Source organism: Nycticebus coucang, chromosome 10, assembly GCF_027406575.1.
Source record: "Nycticebus coucang isolate mNycCou1 chromosome 10, mNycCou1.pri, whole genome shotgun sequence".
Classification (NCBI taxonomy): domain Eukaryota; kingdom Metazoa; phylum Chordata; class Mammalia; order Primates; family Lorisidae; genus Nycticebus; species Nycticebus coucang.
This window is the reverse complement of record NC_069789.1, coordinates 50,886,146-50,908,596: the sequence shown is the minus strand read 5'-3', so window position 1 is coordinate 50,908,596 and position 22,451 is coordinate 50,886,146. Positions and strand designations below refer to the sequence as shown.

Sequence of the window (22,451 nt, the reverse complement as noted above, 5' to 3'; positions counted from 1 at the left end):
GCACTCTAAACTGAGTGACAGGGCAAAACCTTGTCTACGAAAACAAAAAATTTTTTTAATTAACCACTACTACAAAAAGGAGTTTTTTTAAGTTAGTTTCTTTTTTTTTCTGCATTTTTTGGCCAGGGCTGGGTTTGAACCCACCACCTCCAGCATATGGGGCCAGCACCCTACTCTTTTGAGCCACAGGTGCCGCCCTAAAGTTAGTTTCACATTTTCCTCCTGTGTTATTTTAAAACTGTCTTAGCAAGGATAGAGTACAGCACCAGAGTGAATGGGGGGATCTCAAAGCAGCTCAGTTTAAAACAATAAATATTTGAGTATATACAGAGGAACTTCATAGTTGACCACCTCTCTATATTGACTACTTCCTTAAATTGACCTAATTTTCATGGACTAGAAATGCACTACATGTACATATCAGTACTGTAGGCCTATTTCTTTATGTTGACCACCTCCATATGTTGACCAGTTTATTACTGTCTCTTGGGGGGGTGGGGTCAACTTACAGAGGTTCTACTGTACTTTGCCCCAGGCATGACAAGAACACAGGGGACACGCCTGCCATTTGATAGCTATGCCCAACTTCCCTGGCTAGCTTTATCTGCTCCACTGTACATATCACAAAACTTCATATCCCACCCCACCACTCAGGTTCAAGTGACAGAAGACTAGACCACAATGAACTACTGGCTGAATAACCCACAGTCAGGGCTAGGACAATGAGATTTTCCCTCCAAAATGAAAACTAAGACACTAACGCTGAGAGATCTATAGAGTTGAGCAGACATCTTTGACCACGAGCACACAGGTGAGTAAATGGAGAAAGGTGATCTTGAAGGAGAAATAAGGAGCTCAGACAGATACCCAGGGGAGCAGCTACTGAGGCCATGTGAAGGGAGAACTGGACAGAGATAAACAGATGGACAGAGACAGAAATGGACACATGGAGGCAGAGACTAGAAAGACAGATAACAAACAGGGACAGATGGACATTGGCAGAGGCAGGCTGCAATGACAGACAGTGACAAAGATGGATGATAGTGACAGATGGTGACACAGACTAAAGGCAGACAGCAAGAAAGGCAGGGCTGGGTGTGGTGACTCATGTCCATTATCCTTGCACTCTGGGAGGCCGAGGCAGGTGGATCACTTGGGCTCAGGAGTTCGAGACCAGCCTGAGTCAGAGCATGACTCTGTCTCTAAAAACTAGCCGGGCATTGTGTTGGGCACCTGTAGTCCCAGCTACTCAGGAGGTTGAAGCAGGAGGATCACTTGAGACCAAGAGTTTGAGGTTACTGTGAGCTATGATGCCACAGCACTCTATGTAAGGTGACAAAGAGCCTCTGTCTCAAAAAAAAAAAAAAAAAAGAAAGAAAACAAAGAAATATAGTCTTGCCACTCAAATTAACTCCATTTTCTTTGCTGTCATCATTAAGTTCTAGTCCAAGATACATTAAGATACATTTTCCATTCTACACTGCTGGTAGGAATGCCCACTAATACGTTCCTTCTGGAAGGATGTTTGAAGAATACTCAGAGACCTAAAAATAGACCTGCCATTCGATCCTATAATTCCTTTACTAGGTTTATACCCAGAAGAACAAAAGTCACAATATAACAAAGACATCTGTACCAAAATGTTTATTGCAGCCCAATTCATAATTGCTAAGTCATGGAAGAAGCCCAAGTACCCATCGACCCACGAATGGACTAGCAAATTGTGGTACATGTACACCATGGAATATTATGCAGCCTTAAAGAAAGATGGAGACTTTACCTCTTTCATGTTTACATGGATGGAGCTGGAACATATTCTTCTTAGCAAAGTATCTCAGGAATGGAAGAAAAAGTATCCAATGTACTCAGCCCTACTATGAAGCTAAATTATAGCTTTCACATGAAGACTATAACCCAACTATAGCACAAGACTATGGGGAAAGGGCCAAGGAACGGGAAGGGAGGGGGGAGGTTTTGGTGAAGGGAGGGTAATGGGTGGGGCCACATCTATGGTGCATCTTAGAATGGGTACAGGCGATTGCACTAATGTACACAGCTATGATTTAACAATAAAAAAGATAAAAAATAATTAAAAAATAATAAAATGCCAGACAGTAAAAAAAAAAGATACATTTTCCAACTTCACTCCTCTTTTTTTTTTTTTTGAGACAGAGGCTCACTTAGTTGCCCTCAGTACAGTGTCATGCTGTCATAGCTCACAACAACCTCAAACTCTTGGGTTCAAGTGATTCTCTTGCCTCACTCTTCCAAGTAGCTGGGACTACAGGTGCCTGCCACAACACCCGGCTATTTTTTATTGCTGTCATCATTGTTGTTTAGCTGGCCCAGGCTGGGTTTGAACCCGCCAGCCTAAGTGTATGTGGTTGGCACTGTAACCACTGTGCTACTGGCACGGAGCCCAACTTCACTTTTACTATTAATACAAACCAAAGCTAAGCATGGAGGTAAATATCAGTAAAATTTGACAGTATGGTATTATCTTTCAACTGCTGACTCCAGCACTCTGAGAATGCCAGTGGGGGAAGTCCACATCACTTTTTAAGGGAACAAGAAGATGAAACCATTTCTCTTCTTTACAGAAGTACCTGATGTCATTGCAGAACTTGTACAAAGCTATGGAAAATGATGTTTCTGAGGCGCTCTCAGTTAATAATTGCATTAATAATTATAGGATTGGCTCAATTAATTTCAGAACATCCATTTTATGCAACATGGGACTAATCAAAAGAGTTGTCATTTTAATTTACATAATGAACAATCTTAGTATGAGTAAGCAAATTGAGTATTGGTGTAACTCTATACTACCTAATCAGAAGAATTTTAGTAGTTTTGTCATTAACACGAGCACTTGACCATTGGAGGAGAGACCATGAGAACTGAAGGAGATGCTGAAGTTGGCCAGACTGCAATCTTCAGCAAGACTGCACTTGTCTAGAGAACAACCAGAGCAGCAAACAAATCCCAGCATCTAGGATATGCCGAAAACCCCCAGTGGTGGACGAGCAACCCAAGACAGTATGCCAAAGAAGACAGCAATGGGACATCCCAGAGGAGTGAGGATTTTTAAAGAAAACTTCACCGCATGAAAACAAAGCTTCGCATATTCTGCAATCTTCTCCTTTTAATTCACTTATGGAATCTGGTCATCCCACATCCAACCTCACAAAAAAAGAAATAGCTATAAAATCTAAGAATAATTTTGGGTGAGGTGTTTATAAGGGGAAAATATGTAGTAAGTGTTGAATCAGTATAACATCTCTTAAATCTTTGCTGAGGTTTAAAAAGCATGCTGGTCTTCAGCAGAGATTTCTCTGTGAGACCCAAAATCACAAAAGTCTCATTCATTTTGGTATTCCCAGTCTCCAGCACAGTACTGGGCACATAGCAAGTCCACCAGGCTTATCAAACTGAACCGTAAGCTAACCTTTGCTTTTTGTTTTAATTTTCCTTTGAGTTTTAATTCCTCAACTAAATCTGTGTCCTGCCTTCATTTTATTTCTTTCACTGAAACAAATATAAATCATTCACTTCCTGATTCCTTCTCCCTTCCAGCTCTAATTCTTACATAATCTCTGTCCCCAGGGTTTATTGCTCCACAATTTAAGAAAATCTCCTAAATATACGCATTAAAAACCCACCACCCTTCCATGTGCCTTTTGCCCATAATTCTAACTACACAAGTCTTTCATGTCATTTACAATCATGTGTGAGGGAGCTCCTCAGTGAAAACATTTAAAAACACAGTAGAAAGTGAGGCCTCTAGAAACAAGAGCCAGTTTTGTTTTCATTTCATTTTGATCATGTACTCACTATTAACATAACTCTAGGACTGCGCCTGCGGCTCACAGGAATAGGGTGCCGGCCCCATATGCCGGAGGTAGCAGGTTCAAACCCAGCCCCGTCCAGAAACTGCAAAAAAATTTTAAAAAAAACATAACGCTAAATGACCCTATTTTATTAGTTACTAGATTGTCTGGGCAATGTTGCTATTAAAGAAAAAAGAAGAAAATACCAAACATTGGCGAGGATATAGAGTGATAGAAATGCACACATACTGTTTGTGGGAGTGTAAATTAATACAAACCCTTTGGAAAATTGTTTGGCAACGTCTACCACAGTTAACAGTATGCACCCTAAGCATATACCCAAGAGAAATATGTGCTCATATGCACCAAAAGACATGTGCAAGAATGTTGGTAGCAGCATTAATAGCACAAAACTGGAAACAACCCACATGTCCATCAACAGCCAACTGGATTGTTTTTTAAGTATGGTATGGCCACAGCATAAAGTATTATACTACGGTGAAAATGAATCAACGGTATATGCAACAACATGAGGACATTGCCAACTAACAACAGAATATGTGGTGCACGACCCCGTGTATAATTAAGCTCAAAAACAGATGAAAATAAACTACAGTGTTCAGAAATGCAAAACAAAGTGGTAAAATTATGAGGCAAAGCAAGAAAGCAAACACTACAAAATCAGGAGATGGCTCCCTTGGGAGAAGAGTAAAGGAGTTGGGGTCAGGGAGACCACAGGCAGCTTCTGCAATGCAGGCAAGATTCTCTTTCTTGACATACGTGGTTGTGATACATTAGTCGCTTTAAAGAAATGTGTTAAGACATACAAAATAGTTTTATACTATTAGTGACATTAAATAATTTTAAAAACTTAAAAAAAAGAAGAATTGAGACAAAATAACTATTATCAATTTTCTTAAAAGGTTTGCAACTGGAGAAAGCAGCAGGCTAGGTCAGTTTTGTTCCATGGGACAGACCGCAAATGAATGGTAGCTATAAAAGGACTTATTTTGGTGAGACCGAATGATAGCTAAAAAGGAAGAGAAGAGGAAAAAAGAAAGAAAAGATCATAATTATAATTGCTTAAAAACAGCCTCTTCTTTGTAAGAAAGTGTTCCATCAATGAAGTTAGTCAAGCATGGGCTGGATAACCACTGGGAAGGAAGGTCTGGAGAAGATTCAAATACTGGAAAAGGAACTACATATCATATCCCTTCAGATCTAAGATTCTGTGATTTCTCTTTCTCACCAGGTACAGGTGTGGCCACTGAGAGAGAGAAACAAAAACAAAAACACTGATGGTTCAAATATCCTAAATGTATAAAGCAGATACTCATTCTTTGAAAAGGATTCCTTTGGATAAATAACTAAAATAGATTTTAAGTGTTTGTTTACAGGCTATGAACTACCCAAAAACAAAGTGAAAGAAAGAATTTGAAGAGCTCCAAGGATCTGCTGCCAAATGAAGGCCAACCATAAAGGAAGAGCTGGTGTTGGAAAGAATGAAGCCAAGGATGCAATTTACCTACAGTGTCCCTCAAATGCTCCATTCTATTAGATAGATTATTAAAATAGAATGATTTTGTAAAAATTACGGTGTTCAGAAGCTTTATTGCCTTAATGTTAAATCACAAGATTTCATTCTCTCAATCTTCCAGCTAACATCAAATCAATAGACTTAACTTTTTGACACTCTCAGAGAAAGACAGCTGAGCCTTGACTGAAGGTGATCTTAGAACCTATTGCAAGAAAAAGCAAGCTTTCTTGAGCTCGTAATAATCCAGACTATTATCCATTCCCCTTTTAGAGCCACGATGGATTTTAACCAGTTTTCTGTTTTATAAATATTACCGTGGCTCAACACATCTACAAGAAGACATAACATTACCCCGGGCTCTCATTCTGTTTGCTAACCAATTATATCAACAACCTGAACCAACTTAACACTATACAAAAACACAGCTGATTTAGCAATCTGTAAATTATACATGTACATAAATCTGTACCAAAATGTGCTGTGTTTCACTCCTGCTAATGTGCATGGATTCTTACTGGCACCTACAATTGTTTGATATAGGTGCTTGAACACTAAAACATATGTTCTGCCTAGAATGGGACCATTTTGAGTAATATTTTTGTAGTTTCCTGGCACCAAGGTCTGCCAGTCTTCCTGAGACAGATCTCCTATTTGCTTCAGTGAGCATTCTGACGAGTGCCTGCAGATTTAAGCAACCATCAAAAAATCTTCCAGAACAGCACTTTCCAACCATAAATATAAAGAGAATCAGGTTGGCTTTGCCTATGTGGCAACAAAGTAGTAGGATTTAAAGCAATCACTTGATGATCATAACCAAAATCAAATCAAATCTGGGACTTTAATTATTCTTGCTCACTACTTACAACAATCAAAAAAAAGGTAATTACCAAACCTTTCTTCTATGAGATTCAATATGTATCAAGGAAAGTTGAAGTAGTTATTAGTGCCAGAAAGACCACTAACAAAACCTTAAGAGTGTTTCTTTAAATACACAGTGACAGGATTGCATAACAGTTGCAGCCAGTCAACACTATAGAGTAGGGATGAGAACCCTGGACCAAGATTCATTAGAATATAACTTACTAGGCTCAGTGCCGGTAGCTCAGTGGCTAGGGCACCAGCCACATACACCTGTAATCCCAGCTACTTGGGCAGCTCAGGCAAGAGAATCGCTTATGCCCAAGAGTTTGAGGTTGCTGTGAGCTGTGACACCATAGCACTCTACCAAGGGCAACATAGTGAGACCCTGTCTCAAAAAAAAAGAGAGGGAGAGAGACAGAATATAACTTACTAATCATAATGAGGATAATGAGGGTTTCTTATTTTCCACTGTATCCCCAGTGTTCAATATACTCAATGAATCTTTGTTAAATGAATAAACCAGTGACAACCGCTAACTAGTCCCTGATCTGCCTCTTACTACTAACTGTACATAAATCACTTAACTTGAGGAATCTTAGTGCCTTAAACTCTAAAGTGGAGACCCTGCACCTCCTCTCTGGCTTATGAGGATCCCAGGTGATATTCTACTAAAAGTGACTTGGTGCTTTGTAATGGGGCACACAGATGTTAAGTGTCTGTTATCACGCCTATGCCTTCAGCTAAATCACTAACAAAGGTGAAGGACTGTGCTTCCTTGAAATATAATTAGCCTCTCCTTTGCCCTATTATTCTGTTTGGATGTGGTAGCATGGCTGTTAGCCAAAATGGATGTTTTTCTTGTTGTTATAACATTTTATTTCATCTCCACTGGGAAATTATGCTTCCCTAGAGAATATAATGGTAACACGAGGAAAGATCTTGCCTGGTGTACCTTAAAGAACATGATGCTGAAGTCAAGTGGCTTGGGGCCTCATCAGTTCTGCCTTTATGAAGAAAGTTACTTGCATCAATTTCTTTATCTACAATGATGGGGAAGGAGAGGTAAACTAGAAATATTTAAACTGTCTCATCCTACAGTTCTGCGATACTCCAGACACCAGATATTCAAACAGCCCCAAACAAAGCCAGTTCTATTATTTCATCAGCATATAATGTGTGGGTTTAAGGGTGATAAAAATAGTTCCAAAGACTAAGTTATAAGGGCTAGAGAAACAATGCTATAAGAAGGATGTTTGGTAGATATTCTCTAAAAAAAATACCAGCCCCTAGCACTTTCTGCTATGCCACTTTAAATAAGTCACTTTAATATCTCTAGGACTCAGTTTTCTGATCTGTAAAAGAGGAACCACACAGGACCACTGGGAGAAAATACCTAATAAAGTAATCATAAAGTATTGCTATTGCTATTTAAATACTCTAATGTCCAAAAACAGGCTTGTGGAGTCTAGAAGGAGACAATCAATATCTTTAAATAGACTGTTTCCATCACAGTAAAATAATATAATGCATGCAGATATTGTGATATTTCTAAGAGTTCACATTTTCTCTTCCATTCCTGCACAAGAAATATTGTAAAAGTGATCACTAAAAAATCAAATCCCACATTTCAAGATCAGAGTCTTTTCTTTTGAAAAACAGATAATTGTAAAAGTTTACCCACCTCTCCCAAATGTTTGTTTTGTTGATAATGTTGTTTGTTTTGGTTAATTGAAATCAAGCAGTTGGAATTAGTGCTGAAAATACCTACACTAATAATATTCCCAGCAATTTATTCTATTGACATCCTATGTATGCTTTCAGAGACGTGTCTCTAAAAAGGTAAACTAAGCTAGAAGGTTTCCTGCCTTGTCAGCTCCAGGATTCTTCAGGTTTTCCTACAAACTCAGGGAACTTTGTGACATGTAAGGTTCACTTCCTGCTCCCTCCACTCAAAAACATACACAGTTTACATTACATACAGGGTTTCCCCTCTCCTTAAAGGCCATTGCCTCCTCACCCAAAAAAAAAAAAAAAAAAGAAAAGAAAAGAAAATTGTCACTGGTATTTATGAGAAAGTTGATGTCACTGACAATGGGATCCCCAAATCTGCAAGATCGTCTTCATACCCCCTTAACAGGACAATAACAATGGCACAGTAGCTCTTACATGATTTTATTTAAAAATCCACAAGCACTTCCAGCTTTTTTATGGCAGAAGAGTTCACTGTGGCCATTCACATAGTAATTATCATCTTCCTCTCTCCCCAGGTAATGACTGTGATATTGCTTTAAAAGCCACCTTAGTTTGAATAAAGAAGACCTTGAAGGGAAAGGTGAAATACTTTTCAATATTCTTATTCTTAAGAGGCACACAATGAAGAGGTGATTATTTCTGATAAAGTACTTAATACATGATGATTTACTATGGTAATTGATGTGTTTTATTATAAAATAAACTTAAGTCACACTTTAATTAAAGAGTATTTATTAGTAGCATAAGTCACTTCTCATGCCCTTTCCCAGAATCCCTAACCAGATCCGATGTAAACTCATCCTTTTAAACACATCTCCTTAAGGCTCTGAAACAGTGATATTTATACAATTAAAACCATTTCCTGAGTTAACTCCTCTTGTCCTCCTGGTAGAAGAATGTCATCTGTCTCTGGAAGGAAAGGAGTCCAGGAGCCCACAAAGAGACTTGGCTCTCTTTCGTTGTAGCTGTTTGATGAACTGTTGGGCGCTGCACCTTCTAACTACCAGGACTCCTATTTGCTCTGCAAGTGCGTTAGCTGAGGTCTCCCCACCCCAGGGTCCGAAAGGCATCTGAAATTGGTCCTTTGAATCTCTGTTCCTAGGACTCTCACCTTCAGTAGCTTCATGCTAGTGTCCATCTTAATACCACAGAGATACAGAGGAATGCTGAGGATCGGTTTATTGGGTAATGAATCTATTTATAGGCTTGATGATTTGGGGGAATTTATAGGTGACCAAGACTTAAGAGTGGCGTAAAACACAGCCGTAGGACTGGAAAAGAGGAAATATGACAGGTGACCACTTAGCCTTCTCTGCACCTGTGCCCTCCACTTCCTGCCTGACTTGAGGAAAGCTATCTGCCCCTCACGAACCTTAATTTAACCACAAAGGGGGTGAGTGGGTGAAGGGGTAGAAGCTGACTGCACACCTCAGACTTTCTGGCTACCGGGATGGAAAGTGGACACAGCTGCATCTCATCATTACGAGGGAGCCCGGACCTAGAGTTGCTCCTCTCGCCCGCTGGCTCTCCCTAGGGAGAGGCGGCGCCTCGAAGGGTAGCCCGAGAGCCCCCCAGAGCCTCGGCCGCGGGGTGGGCAGTACCGATGGAGAGCGCACTGCCGCTCCAGCTGCGGCCAGCGTCCCATCACTTTCCCGGTACTTTGCTCATCGGCTGTCACACTATAGTGGAGATGAGACCCAGACGGCGTGAGAAAGGCCCGAAAGGCACCCCAGGAGAGCTCTCCTCTTGGGATGGGAGTCCATCAGACCCCGCCCCGCCCTGCCCACCTTTCCCTGCCCCCCGCAGGCAGCCCGGGGCGCCGGCACCGCGACTCCTCAGCGCAGCCCGCGGGCTCTGCTGCATCCGCTGGCGCCGGGCGGCGGGAGGCGTCTGCAATAAAGGCACGGGTAAGAAGCCTGAGTAACCGAAATCTGAATGCACCTCTTACCATTGGACCGCCGGACAATATTCTCCAGAAACGTGTTCTGCGGAGCCACCAGTCCCCTCCTTCCCCCGGCCATGGTCATCCTACCGGCAGCTCCGGGTCTGCGGGGCGTCCCGGCGCGGCTCCTCACAGCAGCAGAAAGCTGGGCGCGGAGCCCGCACGCGATCCCGGCTCGAAGCGCCCCATGCGCCCCACGGGGACCCGAGCGGCCACGGGCGGCGGCTCCCTGTGGCTGCCACCCTCGCGCCCTCTTCGCGCCTCCCTCCCTGCGGCCCGCCTCGCAGTGCACTCGCGCCCGGCTCGCCTCGCTGCAGCCGCCTCCAGGTGGGCGGAGGGAGCAGCCGCGCCTGGGCCAGCGGCGCCCCCTACCGGGCGCGAACTCCCACGTCGGCCTGCGGGAGACCGAGCTGCGGGAAGCAGCGGCCGGGAAGCGACCGGCGGCCGTGGGCCAAGGCTGGGATGGCAGCGCCACCCTTTGGGAACAGGCGGGAAAAGTGTTCAGGATGCGCCTTGGGCTGGGTGGAGAGAGGGCTTTGCCAGCAGCGTTCTTGCCGGATTCATCCCCAACAAGGTCACCGCGAGTCTTGGGGGAGCACGATGATGTAACTCCCTTCCTTTGCTCTGTTTCAGGCTGAGCCCCCGGGACCTCTGAGGCTCTGTAAACACCTTCTTGCTTTTCTGTAGGGTTTGTTAGCTGGATCAAAGTTTCCCGACCTTGATTCTGAAGCCGGAGTTTTACCATTAATGAAGTTGTATTGTCAAAGGGCAGACTTGCAGAGTAACTGACAGATTTAACTTCAGAAGAGGTGACTTGGCTTGTTTTAATCACAGGCACATATGCAGGCTCCTGACGTTTGACAAATATCCTGACTGACTGACCTAATTTCCACTTTTATCTGGTGCGTATTTTACCAAAAGGGTCAAGAAAATATACAGAGGGTGCCAAAAATATATATACACATTTTAAGAAAGGAAAAAACTGTATTAAAATTGTAATACTCAACATATACTAATAACAAAAGACTACAAGTTAACTGCACTGAGCACCTCTTATCATTGCCTAAGTCCAATGTGACTTGAGTATTACAATTTTAATATAATTTTATTCCTTTCTTAAAATGTGTATACTTTTTTTGGCACCCTCTGTACACACATATGCATAACTTTTTTTTAGCTGAAGCACAAACCTCTTATGATCAGTATGTAACGTCTGGAAACGGGAACAAACAGCCTGAAAAATAACAAAACAGTGGGCTTGTCTCTAAGGGCAAATGCTTGGAGTGGGAGTAGGGAAACAGCCTTAATTAAGGAACTGTAGCCTTGGCTTGGAGGGCAGTGTGCTGTGCAGAAGATAAGGAGCTAGACTTTACACTTGTCCCTGGTATAAGGAAGGATCACATACACACAAGAGGATTTCTACTTGCACATACTCTGTGCCTATATTTTTACTATATATCCCCCAATAAATGTGACAGGAGACTAAGCCTAAACCCCACAGAAGGAATAAGTTGATAGTTTACTAGTTGGTTTCAAACTATCAACACAAAAATGTAAGACTAGAAAAACTGTCCCTGGAATGTAACTGTATGGGTAACTCTCCTGACACATCCTGATGTATTGCAAAGATACCCTGTCCTAATTCATTAATTTCAAAAACAAAAAAACTAATTCTTGACCAGCGATCTCTCAGAGTTAGTGTGAAGATAAAACAAGATTATGTAGAGGACAGCACTCTAAATCATAAAGTGCTATACCAAGGTCAGACATCATCGTTGGAGTGACTAAATAAATTGGGCCATTAAACATATCACCCTTTTGTCTTGTCTTGTGCAGATACAAAGTAAACAGATGACTGCTGTTAGCTCAGAGTTAGATAAGGTTGTCACAGACTCTGAAATGAAAATAATGATATACTTCTTGCTTACAATATTATTCTACCCATTGCATTAGTCACACAGCTCACAGTTGGGATTTCTTAAGCCCTAGCTCCGTCTAGTGGTTGTTTCTTCTACTACAGATAAGATAACAAATAGTAGTTGAAGAGAACGCTGAAATGTATTTGGTTCTGAGCTGAGTTGGTTTGGTGTCTGCCCACTTCATCATAAGAAGTTCATTTGAATAAAGCTCTTAAGGTTGCATTATCTATTATACAAATCTGCCCAAGGGGAGATTTTTCATGACATTGTTAAAAACCCATCAAGCTAGTGAAATGAATATAAAGAAAAGAATGAGGGAAGAAAAATGGTCATAAAGAGTTGATAAAATTTCTTAGATTTTAATGAGCTGTTATGTTCTGTGGCTTAGATAAGAGAAAACAGATGATATTCATTTGAGATGGGTGATTTTAAAGCCTGAGTAGGCCACCTGATTAGAAAAAGGAATAAGGAGATGTCTCCCATTTTAACCGTACTATTAACAGTGGTTCTCAACAACTGTACTATTACTGTGTGTGTGTGTACTTTTTTGAGTATTGTAATTTTTAGTGACACATTTGACAAATTAAAAGACTAGAACAACACTAAAAAGTCCACCTTGGCCAGCACGGTGGCTCATGCCTATCATCCTAGCACTGTGGAAGGTGGGCTATGGCAGAAGGATACTTGTGCTTAGGAATTCAACACTACCCTGAGCAAGAGCAAGACCCCATCGCTATCAAAAATGAAAAACTTAGCTGGACATGGTGGTGTATGCTTGTAGTCCCAGCTACTCAGGATGCTGAGGCAGGAGGATCACTTGAGCCCGAGAGTTTGAGGTTGCTGTGAGCTGTGATGTTGCCACTGCACTACCGTAACACCCTATCTCAAAAAATAAAGTCCACAATCTTTAATCACAGTATAACAGTGTTTCGTGACATCTATGAAAGCATATCCAGTCATTTCTTCATTCCCTTGGCTGAGCCCAAAGCATCTAATGATAAACTAGAATCACACTCCGCTTTGCCCACGTTCTCTTTGATATTTACAGGTAAAGCATGCCCATGTTCCGGTAAACACTCCATCATTCTTGGTCCTGGTTTGATAAGGCACTGTGCTTTTTACCTCTTCCTTGCCACATTCCGTTCCCTACTTGAACATGAGTTCCAGAACTTGCTCAACTTAAAAGTTCTGTCTGAGACCTATGCCTACAGTATAGGAATCTCAGTGTAAACTTTAGTCTTACACATTTGTCAAAATTTGGTAACAGATTTGTGAAGGAGTCACAATACTCGCCAGTACCTGGGCAAATTCATTGAAACCCCCTATTTTTGCATAACAGATGAAGCCACTTTTCATTTTAAAGGACAACTTTAAACCAGAGTTCCAACTAGACGTCTTCTCTCTGTCCTTCCTTGCAGAAAATGAACTACAACTGCTTTAAACTTCTCCAAGAAAGATGCTCAGAGTTTGAAATAAAAACTAAACTTTTACTCCACTGTTCCTGGGCTTCCCCTCCTCAGTGGTTCTCTTCCTGGGCCTCCCTCAGCATTCTGTTTACTCCTCATTGTAACATGTGTTTATGTCTGTGTCACACAATAGATGGTGAGCTCCTTGAAACAAAGACAAACTTTAGCAATCTTTGTTCTCATAAATGTAATTAAGCCATGCTTTTATTAGTGAGTTCACAAAAGGAATAGGTAGCAATGGAGGTATAATACTGCAGAAAGAACATTGAGATGGAGGTCTACAGACTGGCTGGGAAAAGAGTCAGGGCGTCGACAGAAAAATCTCTCCTCCCAGTAACAAAAGAAGTCCATCAGATGAACAGCAAGACAGTGCCACACATCAGAGGGCAAATGGCATCATGCAAAGACAAGAACTTCATTTTCTCTTTCATTAAGACCACGAGGTATGAGCTCAGGACCGTAGCACAGTGGTTATGGCGCCAGTCACATACGTTGAGGCTGGTGAGTTGGAAACCAGCCTGGGCCTGATAAACAATGACAACTGCAACAAAAAATAGCTGGGCGTTGTGGCAGGCGCCTGTAGTCCCAGCTACTTGGGAGCTGAGGCAAGAGAATCACGTAAGTCCAAGAGTTTGAGGTTGCTGTGAGCTGTGACACCATGGCACTCTACCCAGGGCAACAGCTTAAGACTCTGTCTCAAAAAAAAAAGAAAGAAAAGGCTCGGCGCCTATTCCTCAAGCGGCTAAGGTGCCAGCCACATACACCTGAGCTGTGGGGTTCGAATCCAGCCCCAGCCCAACAAACAACAATGATGGCTACAACCAAAAAATAGCCGGACTTTGTGGCAGGTGCCTGTATACTTGAGCCCAGGAGTTGGAGGTTGCTCTGAGCTGTGATGCCACAGCACTCTACCCAGGGTGACAGCTTGAGGCTCTGTCTCAAAAAAAAAAAAAAAAGACCACAAGGTATGGGTGACAGATTTCAGAAAGCTCAGACATAGGAGAGTTTCCTGTGAGACCTAGAAGTCCTGGGACTGGACAGGGCAGGCCAGGGATGCATCAACAGCAGCAACTGCAATAGAGGAGAAACTGAACATAGGGGTGATTTCACTACGTGGCCACCATGATTGAAATATCCAAAAGTAGGGGATTTTTCAGCATGGAAAATTTCAGCTTCCAGAGCCCAGTGACTGACCAACTGGCTTATTTTTTACATATAGTTTTTGCTAACAAAACTTCTATTCTAATGAACTTATAGGAAGAGTGTTAGGCAGGCTACATCCATTAGAAGAACTTGTTCTATAGAATGTAATGGATGTCTCCCCCAACGGCTTAAGGAAAGGAAAGAATCCGCCTCAATGGGAACCTAGTCCATAAATCTAATTGACTGGGGGAAAAGAATGCACTAATGTAGGTATTATACTCAACTGCAGCTAACCCAACAGACATTTTTAAGTATTTGTTGAGTTATGTCCTTTTAAGTGCCCAAATCTATTATCCTTCTTTTTCATTTCCTCTTATCAAAAGAGAAAAGAATCCTTTAACACACTGAAAAATAATTAAAAGCTATTTAAAACATTCTTGTTTTATTATAACAAACATTTGCACAATCTAGCCATACCAGATAAGTTCTAAGGATGAAAAGGATGGCTATAATTGGCATCTTCCCTCAAGAAATTCAACAAATACTCCATGAGTGCTTATGTTCTTTGTTATTTCTCTCCATTCAATACTTTCTTCTCTCTCCATTGTACCCTTTAAATCTTGCTCTCTTTGTAAATAAACTATGTTTAACTTGACCTCTTCACTACAGAATTTCCTGCCTCCTCTTCATTGAGACCTGGCTGTCCCCTAAGGTCTCAGAATCCTATAGATCTCACTTCTTTGGATGATTCTACCATAGCCCATGTATCTGAAAGACACAGTTGAGGTAAGAATTTGTCAAGTTCCTCATTGATGTTTTTAAACCACCATTCTTCTCCAATCATTTAAAATTCTCCTACGAGGCCACGTGGGTGGCTCACTCCTGTAATCCTAGCACTCTGGGAAGCCCGAGGTGTGAGGATCCTTTGAGCTCAGGAGTTTGAGACCAGCCTGAGCAAGAGCGAAACCCCCATCTCTACTAAAAATAGAGAAACTAGCCAGGCATAGTGGTCCACACCTGTAGTCCCAGCTACTTGAGAGGCTCAAGCAAGAGGATTGCTCAAGCTTACGAGTTTGAGGTTGCTGTGAACGCCACAGCAGTCTACCCAGGGAACAGAGTGAGGCTCTCAAAATAAAATTAAATTTGAATTTGAATAAATAAATAAATAAAAATTCTCTTACTTCAAAGCTCATTATCAATAACAGTATCACTCTATTCCTTTCAATTCTTAAAACAGATTTGGGGAAAGTATATTCAGTTTCAGAAAGGTTGAGCTGTGTGAGGGACATTACAGAGAAATAATAAGTAGGTAATTGGACAGATGGATTTAGAGTCCAAGAGAAATATCTGGGTTCAGCCAGAGATTGGAGTTAGCAGCATACAGCTTCAAAGGAAACTAAGCAGGAATAGTTCAGAAGTGAGGAGAACGGAGAGAAGTGGTTTTGTGGCAGCATGAAGAGAGGAAGCCCATCTTTAAATGAGAAGAGTGAAGAACAGCATTATGTGTCATGTATTATACAAATAAACACTGGAAAATTTGCACTGGATCTAACAATTAGTTGGTCAGTTGAGACCTTTTAAGGAGGCTGAAAAACAGCAAGAAAATATCTCTGCCCTTAGAAACTAAATTCTGGTTGTGTAAGGCTAGCAAAAATAAATAAGTTATTTCATATCTTAGATATTTTCACTTACCTTTCATCATTTCATTTTACAGAATTTTTTTTTTTATTTATAAAGAACAGAAATTTGGTGGAGTACAATGGCTCACACACGTAATCCCAGCACTCTAAAGGCCTGAAGTAGGTAGATTGCATTAGCTGAGGAATTCCAGATCAGCCAGAGCAAAAGTGAGACCCCCATCTCTAATAAAAATAGAAAAACTAGGCTGGGCGTGGTAGCTCACACCTGTAATCCTACCACTCTGGGAGGCCGAGGTGGGTGGATTGCTTGAGCTCACAATTTCAAGACCAGCCTGAGCAAAAGCAAGACTCCGTCTCTACTAAAAAGAAAAAAACTGAGGCAAGAATAAGAAGTTAACTAATGACTCCATACTGAACCTCAGAATCAAAGCATTCTATAATAGACATACTCTTATTTGACAATGTGAATGTTACTTTCTTTGCATTATTATCATCATTGTTGCTTAATATTTCGATGTAGCAATCGTCTGATTTCTTTTCTAAATGTATTTATCTTCGTTCGTTCTTTACGAGGTTTTCGTTTCTACCCTGTTTCCTCGAAAATAAGACATCCTCCGAAAATAAGACCTACTTACAGGAAAGATAAGATGTCCCCTGAAAATAAGACCTAGCGCATCTTTGGGAGCACACTTTAAAATTTTCGGGAAAATAGGGTAGTCCTTATCTTAAACATTGTTATTGTTATTAAATTTTAAGCCTTTTTAATTCTGTGAAGGCAAAAAGTGAAAAACCTAATAAACACATGTATATGTAAAAATAAAAAATAAATAAACTGGGGCTTGGCGTCTGTCGCTCAAGTGGCTCCGGCGCCAGCCACATACACCTGAGCTGGTGGGTTCAAATGCAGCTTGGGCCCACCAAACAATGACTACTGCAACCAAAAAATAGCTGGGCGTTCTGGCGGGCACCTGTGGTCCCAGGTACTCAGGAGGCAGAGGCAGGAGAATCGCTTGAGCCCAGGAGTTGGAGGTTGCTATGAGCTGTGATGCCACAGCACTCTACCCATGGCAACAGCATGAGGCTCTGTCTCAAAAAAAAAAAAAAAAACGAATCAAGAGAATAGCTTGAGCCCAAGAGTTGGAGGTTACTGTGAGCTATGACTTGCCACAGCATTCTACTGAGGACAACCGAGAGAGACATCCTCCCCCCAATAAAAAGAACAGAAATTTACTCCTCACTGTTCTGAAGACTGGGAAATACAAGATAAGGGTAAGAATGTCTCTTCTTCCAAGATGGTACCTTGAAAGCTGTTTCCTTCAGAGGGGAAAATCACTGTGTCTTTATATGATGGAATAGAGGACAAAGAACCCATTTGCTCAAGCCCTTTTGAAAGGCCGTAATCCTCTGCCCTCATGACTCAATCACCTCCTAAAGGCTCCAGGTCTTAATACGACCACAATGGTTTCAACATATGAATTTGGGGGGACACATAGCAGTGTATCTGTAGCTAGTGACTCTTCATAACTCTTTTCCCTCCCCTCTCCAATCCCTGAATAACTCTGAGTACTGAGTCACCATAGGGATCTTACATCCTCATATCGGGAAGTAGCTACCATCAGGGTATCTTTGTGCTATGAGTAACTTGATCTTATTCTGTGTAATTGGCTGGCGATTTCAAAAACCATTTTCTCTGCCCACTTGTTTATGCCTATTCTCTTATTTTTCATTCAGTAAAAAGCCTTTAACACAGGTGTTTTGATATTCAAACAATAATTAGGAAAAAAGGCCTATTGTCAGGGAAGATGTCAAGGAGATGACATCATCTTCTTCCTCAGTTCAACAATATGTTTCTAAACCAACAAGGTAAGGGGCTGTAGTTCCTACAAACTAATATTTTCTTTAAAGGAGAATGATTTAGAGTGAGTGTAATCATTATAGAAAATATAAACTACCAGAATTATTTTACAACATGAGACCTTGGGGATAGGTACTATTAGGTAAGGTTGTTTTCAACCTTTTCGAAAGACCCTTTGACATTTTCTTTTCCAGTTAACTTGCTCAGTTCGTTCATAGGGCTGGAGCCTATAATATGTTACTGCAATCTATTCTAACATGACTTTTGTTTAAAAAAGACTTTATTTTGTCTTTTAACAAAATATTAGAGTAACTAATTAGTACTTTGATAACCCCACTATGTTAGGTACTCGTTGCTGCATAACAAATTACTCCATAATTTATCAGTGTAAAACAACAGGTGTTCATTACTTCACAGTCTACCTGGGTCAGGAATCCCAGTGCGGGTCAGCCTGGGTGTCTTTGATGGGAGCCCTCTCACGAGGCTGCCGTCAAGCTGCTGGCTGGGTTTGCAGTCTCATGTGAAGGCTCAACTGGCAGAATATCTGCTTCTAAGATCCCTTACATGGTTTTTGACAAGATTTAATTCCTCACAGGCTGTGAGCCAAAAGTCTCCTTCAATTTCTTGCCATGTGGGCTTCTCCATAGGGCAGCTCAAAAGATGGCATCTGCCTTCCCACAGACTGAGCAAGTGACAAAGCAGAAGAGTGTCCAAGATGAAAGCCACAGTCTGACAGTCTTTTTGTGACCCAGTCTCAGAAGTGACACACGATCCCCATCACTTCTGTTATATTCTGCTCGTCAAAGTCAAGCATGCACTCAAGGGAAAGGGAAGCCATGAGGGTGTGAACACCAAGAGGCAGGCATCCCTGCACATGTTCTTAGAGGCTGCTTACCACATCTACTTTTGACCCTAAATAACTATAAACCATCATCCACAGCAAACATTCTCCTGCACTTTTGGGATATTCATGTCACTAAACCCCCCCGTTCATTAACACCACTTACTACGTGTTCCTCTACCAGGGCCTGTGCTTCCCAAGTTATTCAGCTTAGATGGCACCGTCTGTCATTTTGAGAACTCCCTTCCCCCTATCTTTTTATAATACCCCATGCTGGATATAGCACAAGATCAGCTCCCTCTGGGCCTGCATGCTGGCAGCTAAGCCACGCTGGAGGAAGTTGGAAAACAGGCCAGGTTGGCATTGACACCCTTCAACAATTTTCTACCCCACAGGGGCCTTCAGCACTGCCTGGCAGTTGTGCTGCTCTAGATCAGCTTGATTTCTACTCTGCACCTTTTTAAAACTTTTCCATCCTTCTCCTTCTCCCAATTTCAATTTTGTGCCCCACTTCCCAAAAGTGTGGCCATGGTTAAAAGCCATGGTGTGAGTTAAGGCCATGGTTAAAAGCCACGGTGTGAGTTCCCTTGACCTCCTATCATAAATGCCTATTTGCATTGCTACTATCCTGGCCCCCTGTCCACCTTGAGAATTCTGACTCTTATCCCCCGCTGCCTTCCCAGAAGGTAGCCTTATACCTTCACTGCCATGTGCCTTCCACATCTCCCCTCTGCAGAATCCTTCATTAGTATTAAAAAAATAAATTCCCCTAATATTTCTTCCCACTCTGACTACCAGCTGCTGCCCTGTATTTCTCCTCTTCTCCACTGTCCTTTTTTGTTTTTTCAGAGACAGAGTCTCACTTTATAGCCCTCAGTGGAGAGCTGTGGTATCACAGCTCACAGCAACCTGCAACTCTTGGGCTTAAGTGATCCTCTTGCCTCAGCCTCCCGAGTAGCTGACACTACAGGGGCCCACCACAATGCCCAGGTATTTTTTTGTTGCAGTTTGGCTGGGGATGATTTCAAACCTGCCACCCTTGGTATATGGGGCTGGTGCCCTACTCACTGAGCCACTCTTCTCCACTGTTGATCTTTAAAGAACTGCCTAAACTCACTATTTCCATTTCTTCACATTCTATTCTTTCCTCAATCCAATTCATGCACTTCCCCTCCCATCACTCTCCTGCAATGGTTCCCACTAAGGTCATTAATGACCTCTGTCTCACTAAAGCCAGGGGATATTTTCCACCCTTCACACTGCCTAATCTCTTGGTGGCATTTATAACACACATTTCCCTTGGCCTCTGGGATTCCACATCCTTCATTCTCATCTTATGTCTTTGTAGTGGCATTATTTATATTATGGTTTCCCAGGATCTTTTAAATACATTTCCATATTGTGCTCACTTCCTTCATTATGAGTCCCCTCTGTACCCACTCCCCCAAGCAAAGACCAGGGCCTGCACTGCCTGCCTCCTTCATATCCAAGGGTAAGCATGTGACCTAGGTGCTGCCACTCAGTTGTACCCACATGAGACTTGGACTTGGAAGCAAATCAAACCCATTTTGCTGGCATATGTTATTGTGAGGGTTAAATTTGGTAATACACATACGGTATTTATAACAATGCCTAGAACAATGCAAACACAATCTAAGTGTTAGCTGTTGTTATTATTAAAGGAACAGTGATATTATCATAGTCTCTTGAGGTAGCAAGAAACGTCCTCACGCCTGTGGCTCAGTGAGTAGGGCACCAGCCCCATATACTGAGGGTGGCGGGTTCAAACCCAGCTCTGGCCAAGCTGCAACAAAAAATAGCCCTGGGCATTGTGGCAGGCACCTGTAGCCCCAGGTACTCGGGAGGCTGAAGCAAGAGAATCGCCTAAGCCCAAGAGCTGTAGGTTGCTGTGAGTTGTGATGCCACTCAACCAAGGGTAACAAAGTGAGACTCCATCTCCAAAAAAGAAAAGAAACGTCCTTAGTAATAACAAAAAAATCACAAAAACCCTATTTTATGTGCTGTCAAATAACTCTGAAAGTATTTGAGTCCTATTTTCACCCTGTATCAGCTGAAGATCTTTTTTTTTTTTTAGACAGAATCTAACTCTGTCACCCTGGGCAGAGTGCCAGTGGCGTCATAGCTCAAACTCTTGGGCTCAAATGATCCTCTTGTCTCAACATCTGGAATAGCCAGGCTATAGACACCTGCCACAATGCCCAGCTACTTTTTTCTATTTTTTTTAGTAAAGATGAATCTCTCTCTTGCCCAGGCTGGTCTCAAACTCCTGAACTCAGGTGATCCAACTGCCACAGCATCCCAGAGCACTAGGATTATAGACAGGCATGAGCCACCTCACCCAGCATTAACCAAAGATCTTTATCAAACATTAGACATACCATTAATAAATTGTGATATATGTACACCATGGAATATTACGCAGCCTTAAAGAAAGATGGAGACTTTACCTCTTTCATGTTTACATGGATGGAGCTGGAACATATTCTTCTTATTAAGTATGTCAAGAATGGAAGAAAAAGTATCCAATGTACTCAGCCCTACTATGAAACTGATGTATGGCTTTCATATGAAAGCTATAACCCAGTTATAACCTAAGAATATGGGGAAGGGGGAGAGGGAGGGGAGGGAGGGGGGAGGATGGGCGGAGGGAGGGTGATTGGTGGAATTACACCTATGGTGCATTTTACAAGGGTCCATGTGAAACTTAGTAAATGTAGAATATAATTGTCTTAACACAATAACTAAGAAAATGCCAGAAAGGCTATGTTAACCAGTGTGATGAAAATGTGTCAAACCGTCTATAAAACCAGTGTATGGTGCCCCATGATCACATTAATGTACACAGCTATGATTTAATTAAAAAAAAAAAAACATTAGGCATAGCGAACAATCTAAGGACCTGCTACTGTGGTTCTGAACAGGGAAGATCACGGAAGGATCAACGCATTAAGGAAACAGTCAAGATATTTAAGATGATCTATAGGAAGTTGGAAGCCTCAATGTGTTTTCAAGGATGGTATCAAATACTAAATCCATAATTCTGGGTGTGGGCAGCAGCAAAAAGACATAGTGAACCTTCACACATGGAATTTTTTTCTCTCAGAAATTGAAAGAGGGGCTGGGCATGGTAGCTCACACCTGTAATCCTAGCACTCTGGGAGACCGAGGCAGGTGGATTGCCTGAACTCACAGGTATGAGACCAGCCTGAGCAAGCATGAGACATCATCTCTAAAAAATAGCCAGCTATTCTAGCAAGCGCCTGTAGTCCCAGCTACTCTGGAGGCTGAGACAAGAGAATTACTTGAGCCCAAGAGTTTGAGGTTGCTGTGAGCTGTGACACCATGGCACTCTACCCAGGTGGACAAAATGAGACTCCATTTCAAACAAAAAAGAAAAAGAAATTAAAAGAGGATCAGGAGTTTAAAAAAAAAAAAAAGCTTTGGGTAAAGGGTAGAACTTGATTCAATTAACTGGAAACAGGGACTTTTCCCTTCATCACCTCCCATCAATGTTTGGGGTTAGATATAATTGCAAATTGTATAGAACAAGAAAAGTCTTCCTTTTTTTTTTTTTTTTTTTTTGCAGTTTTTGGCTGGGGTCTGGGTTTGAACCTGCCACCTCTGGCATATGGGGCCAGCGCCCTATT

The 22,451-nt window shown here is 41.9% G+C and overlaps 1 protein-coding gene across 3 annotated transcripts in view; it reads right to left on the bottom strand.

Moving 5' to 3' along the window:
- The window catches only part of KCNH1 (potassium voltage-gated channel subfamily H member 1), a 505,651-nt gene extending 495,480 nt beyond the window's left edge, over window positions 1-10,171 (bottom strand). For all 3 annotated transcript variants that reach the window (XM_053607618.1, XM_053607619.1, XM_053607620.1), the window contains exon 1: window positions 9,926-10,171. In XM_053607618.1, coding sequence (XP_053463593.1) covers window positions 9,926-10,004 — 79 coding nt within the window. In that variant the 5' untranslated portion in view covers window positions 10,005-10,171. The remainder of the gene's footprint in view (window positions 1-9,925) is intronic.
- Between the last annotated feature and the right edge of the window lie 12,280 nt (window positions 10,172-22,451).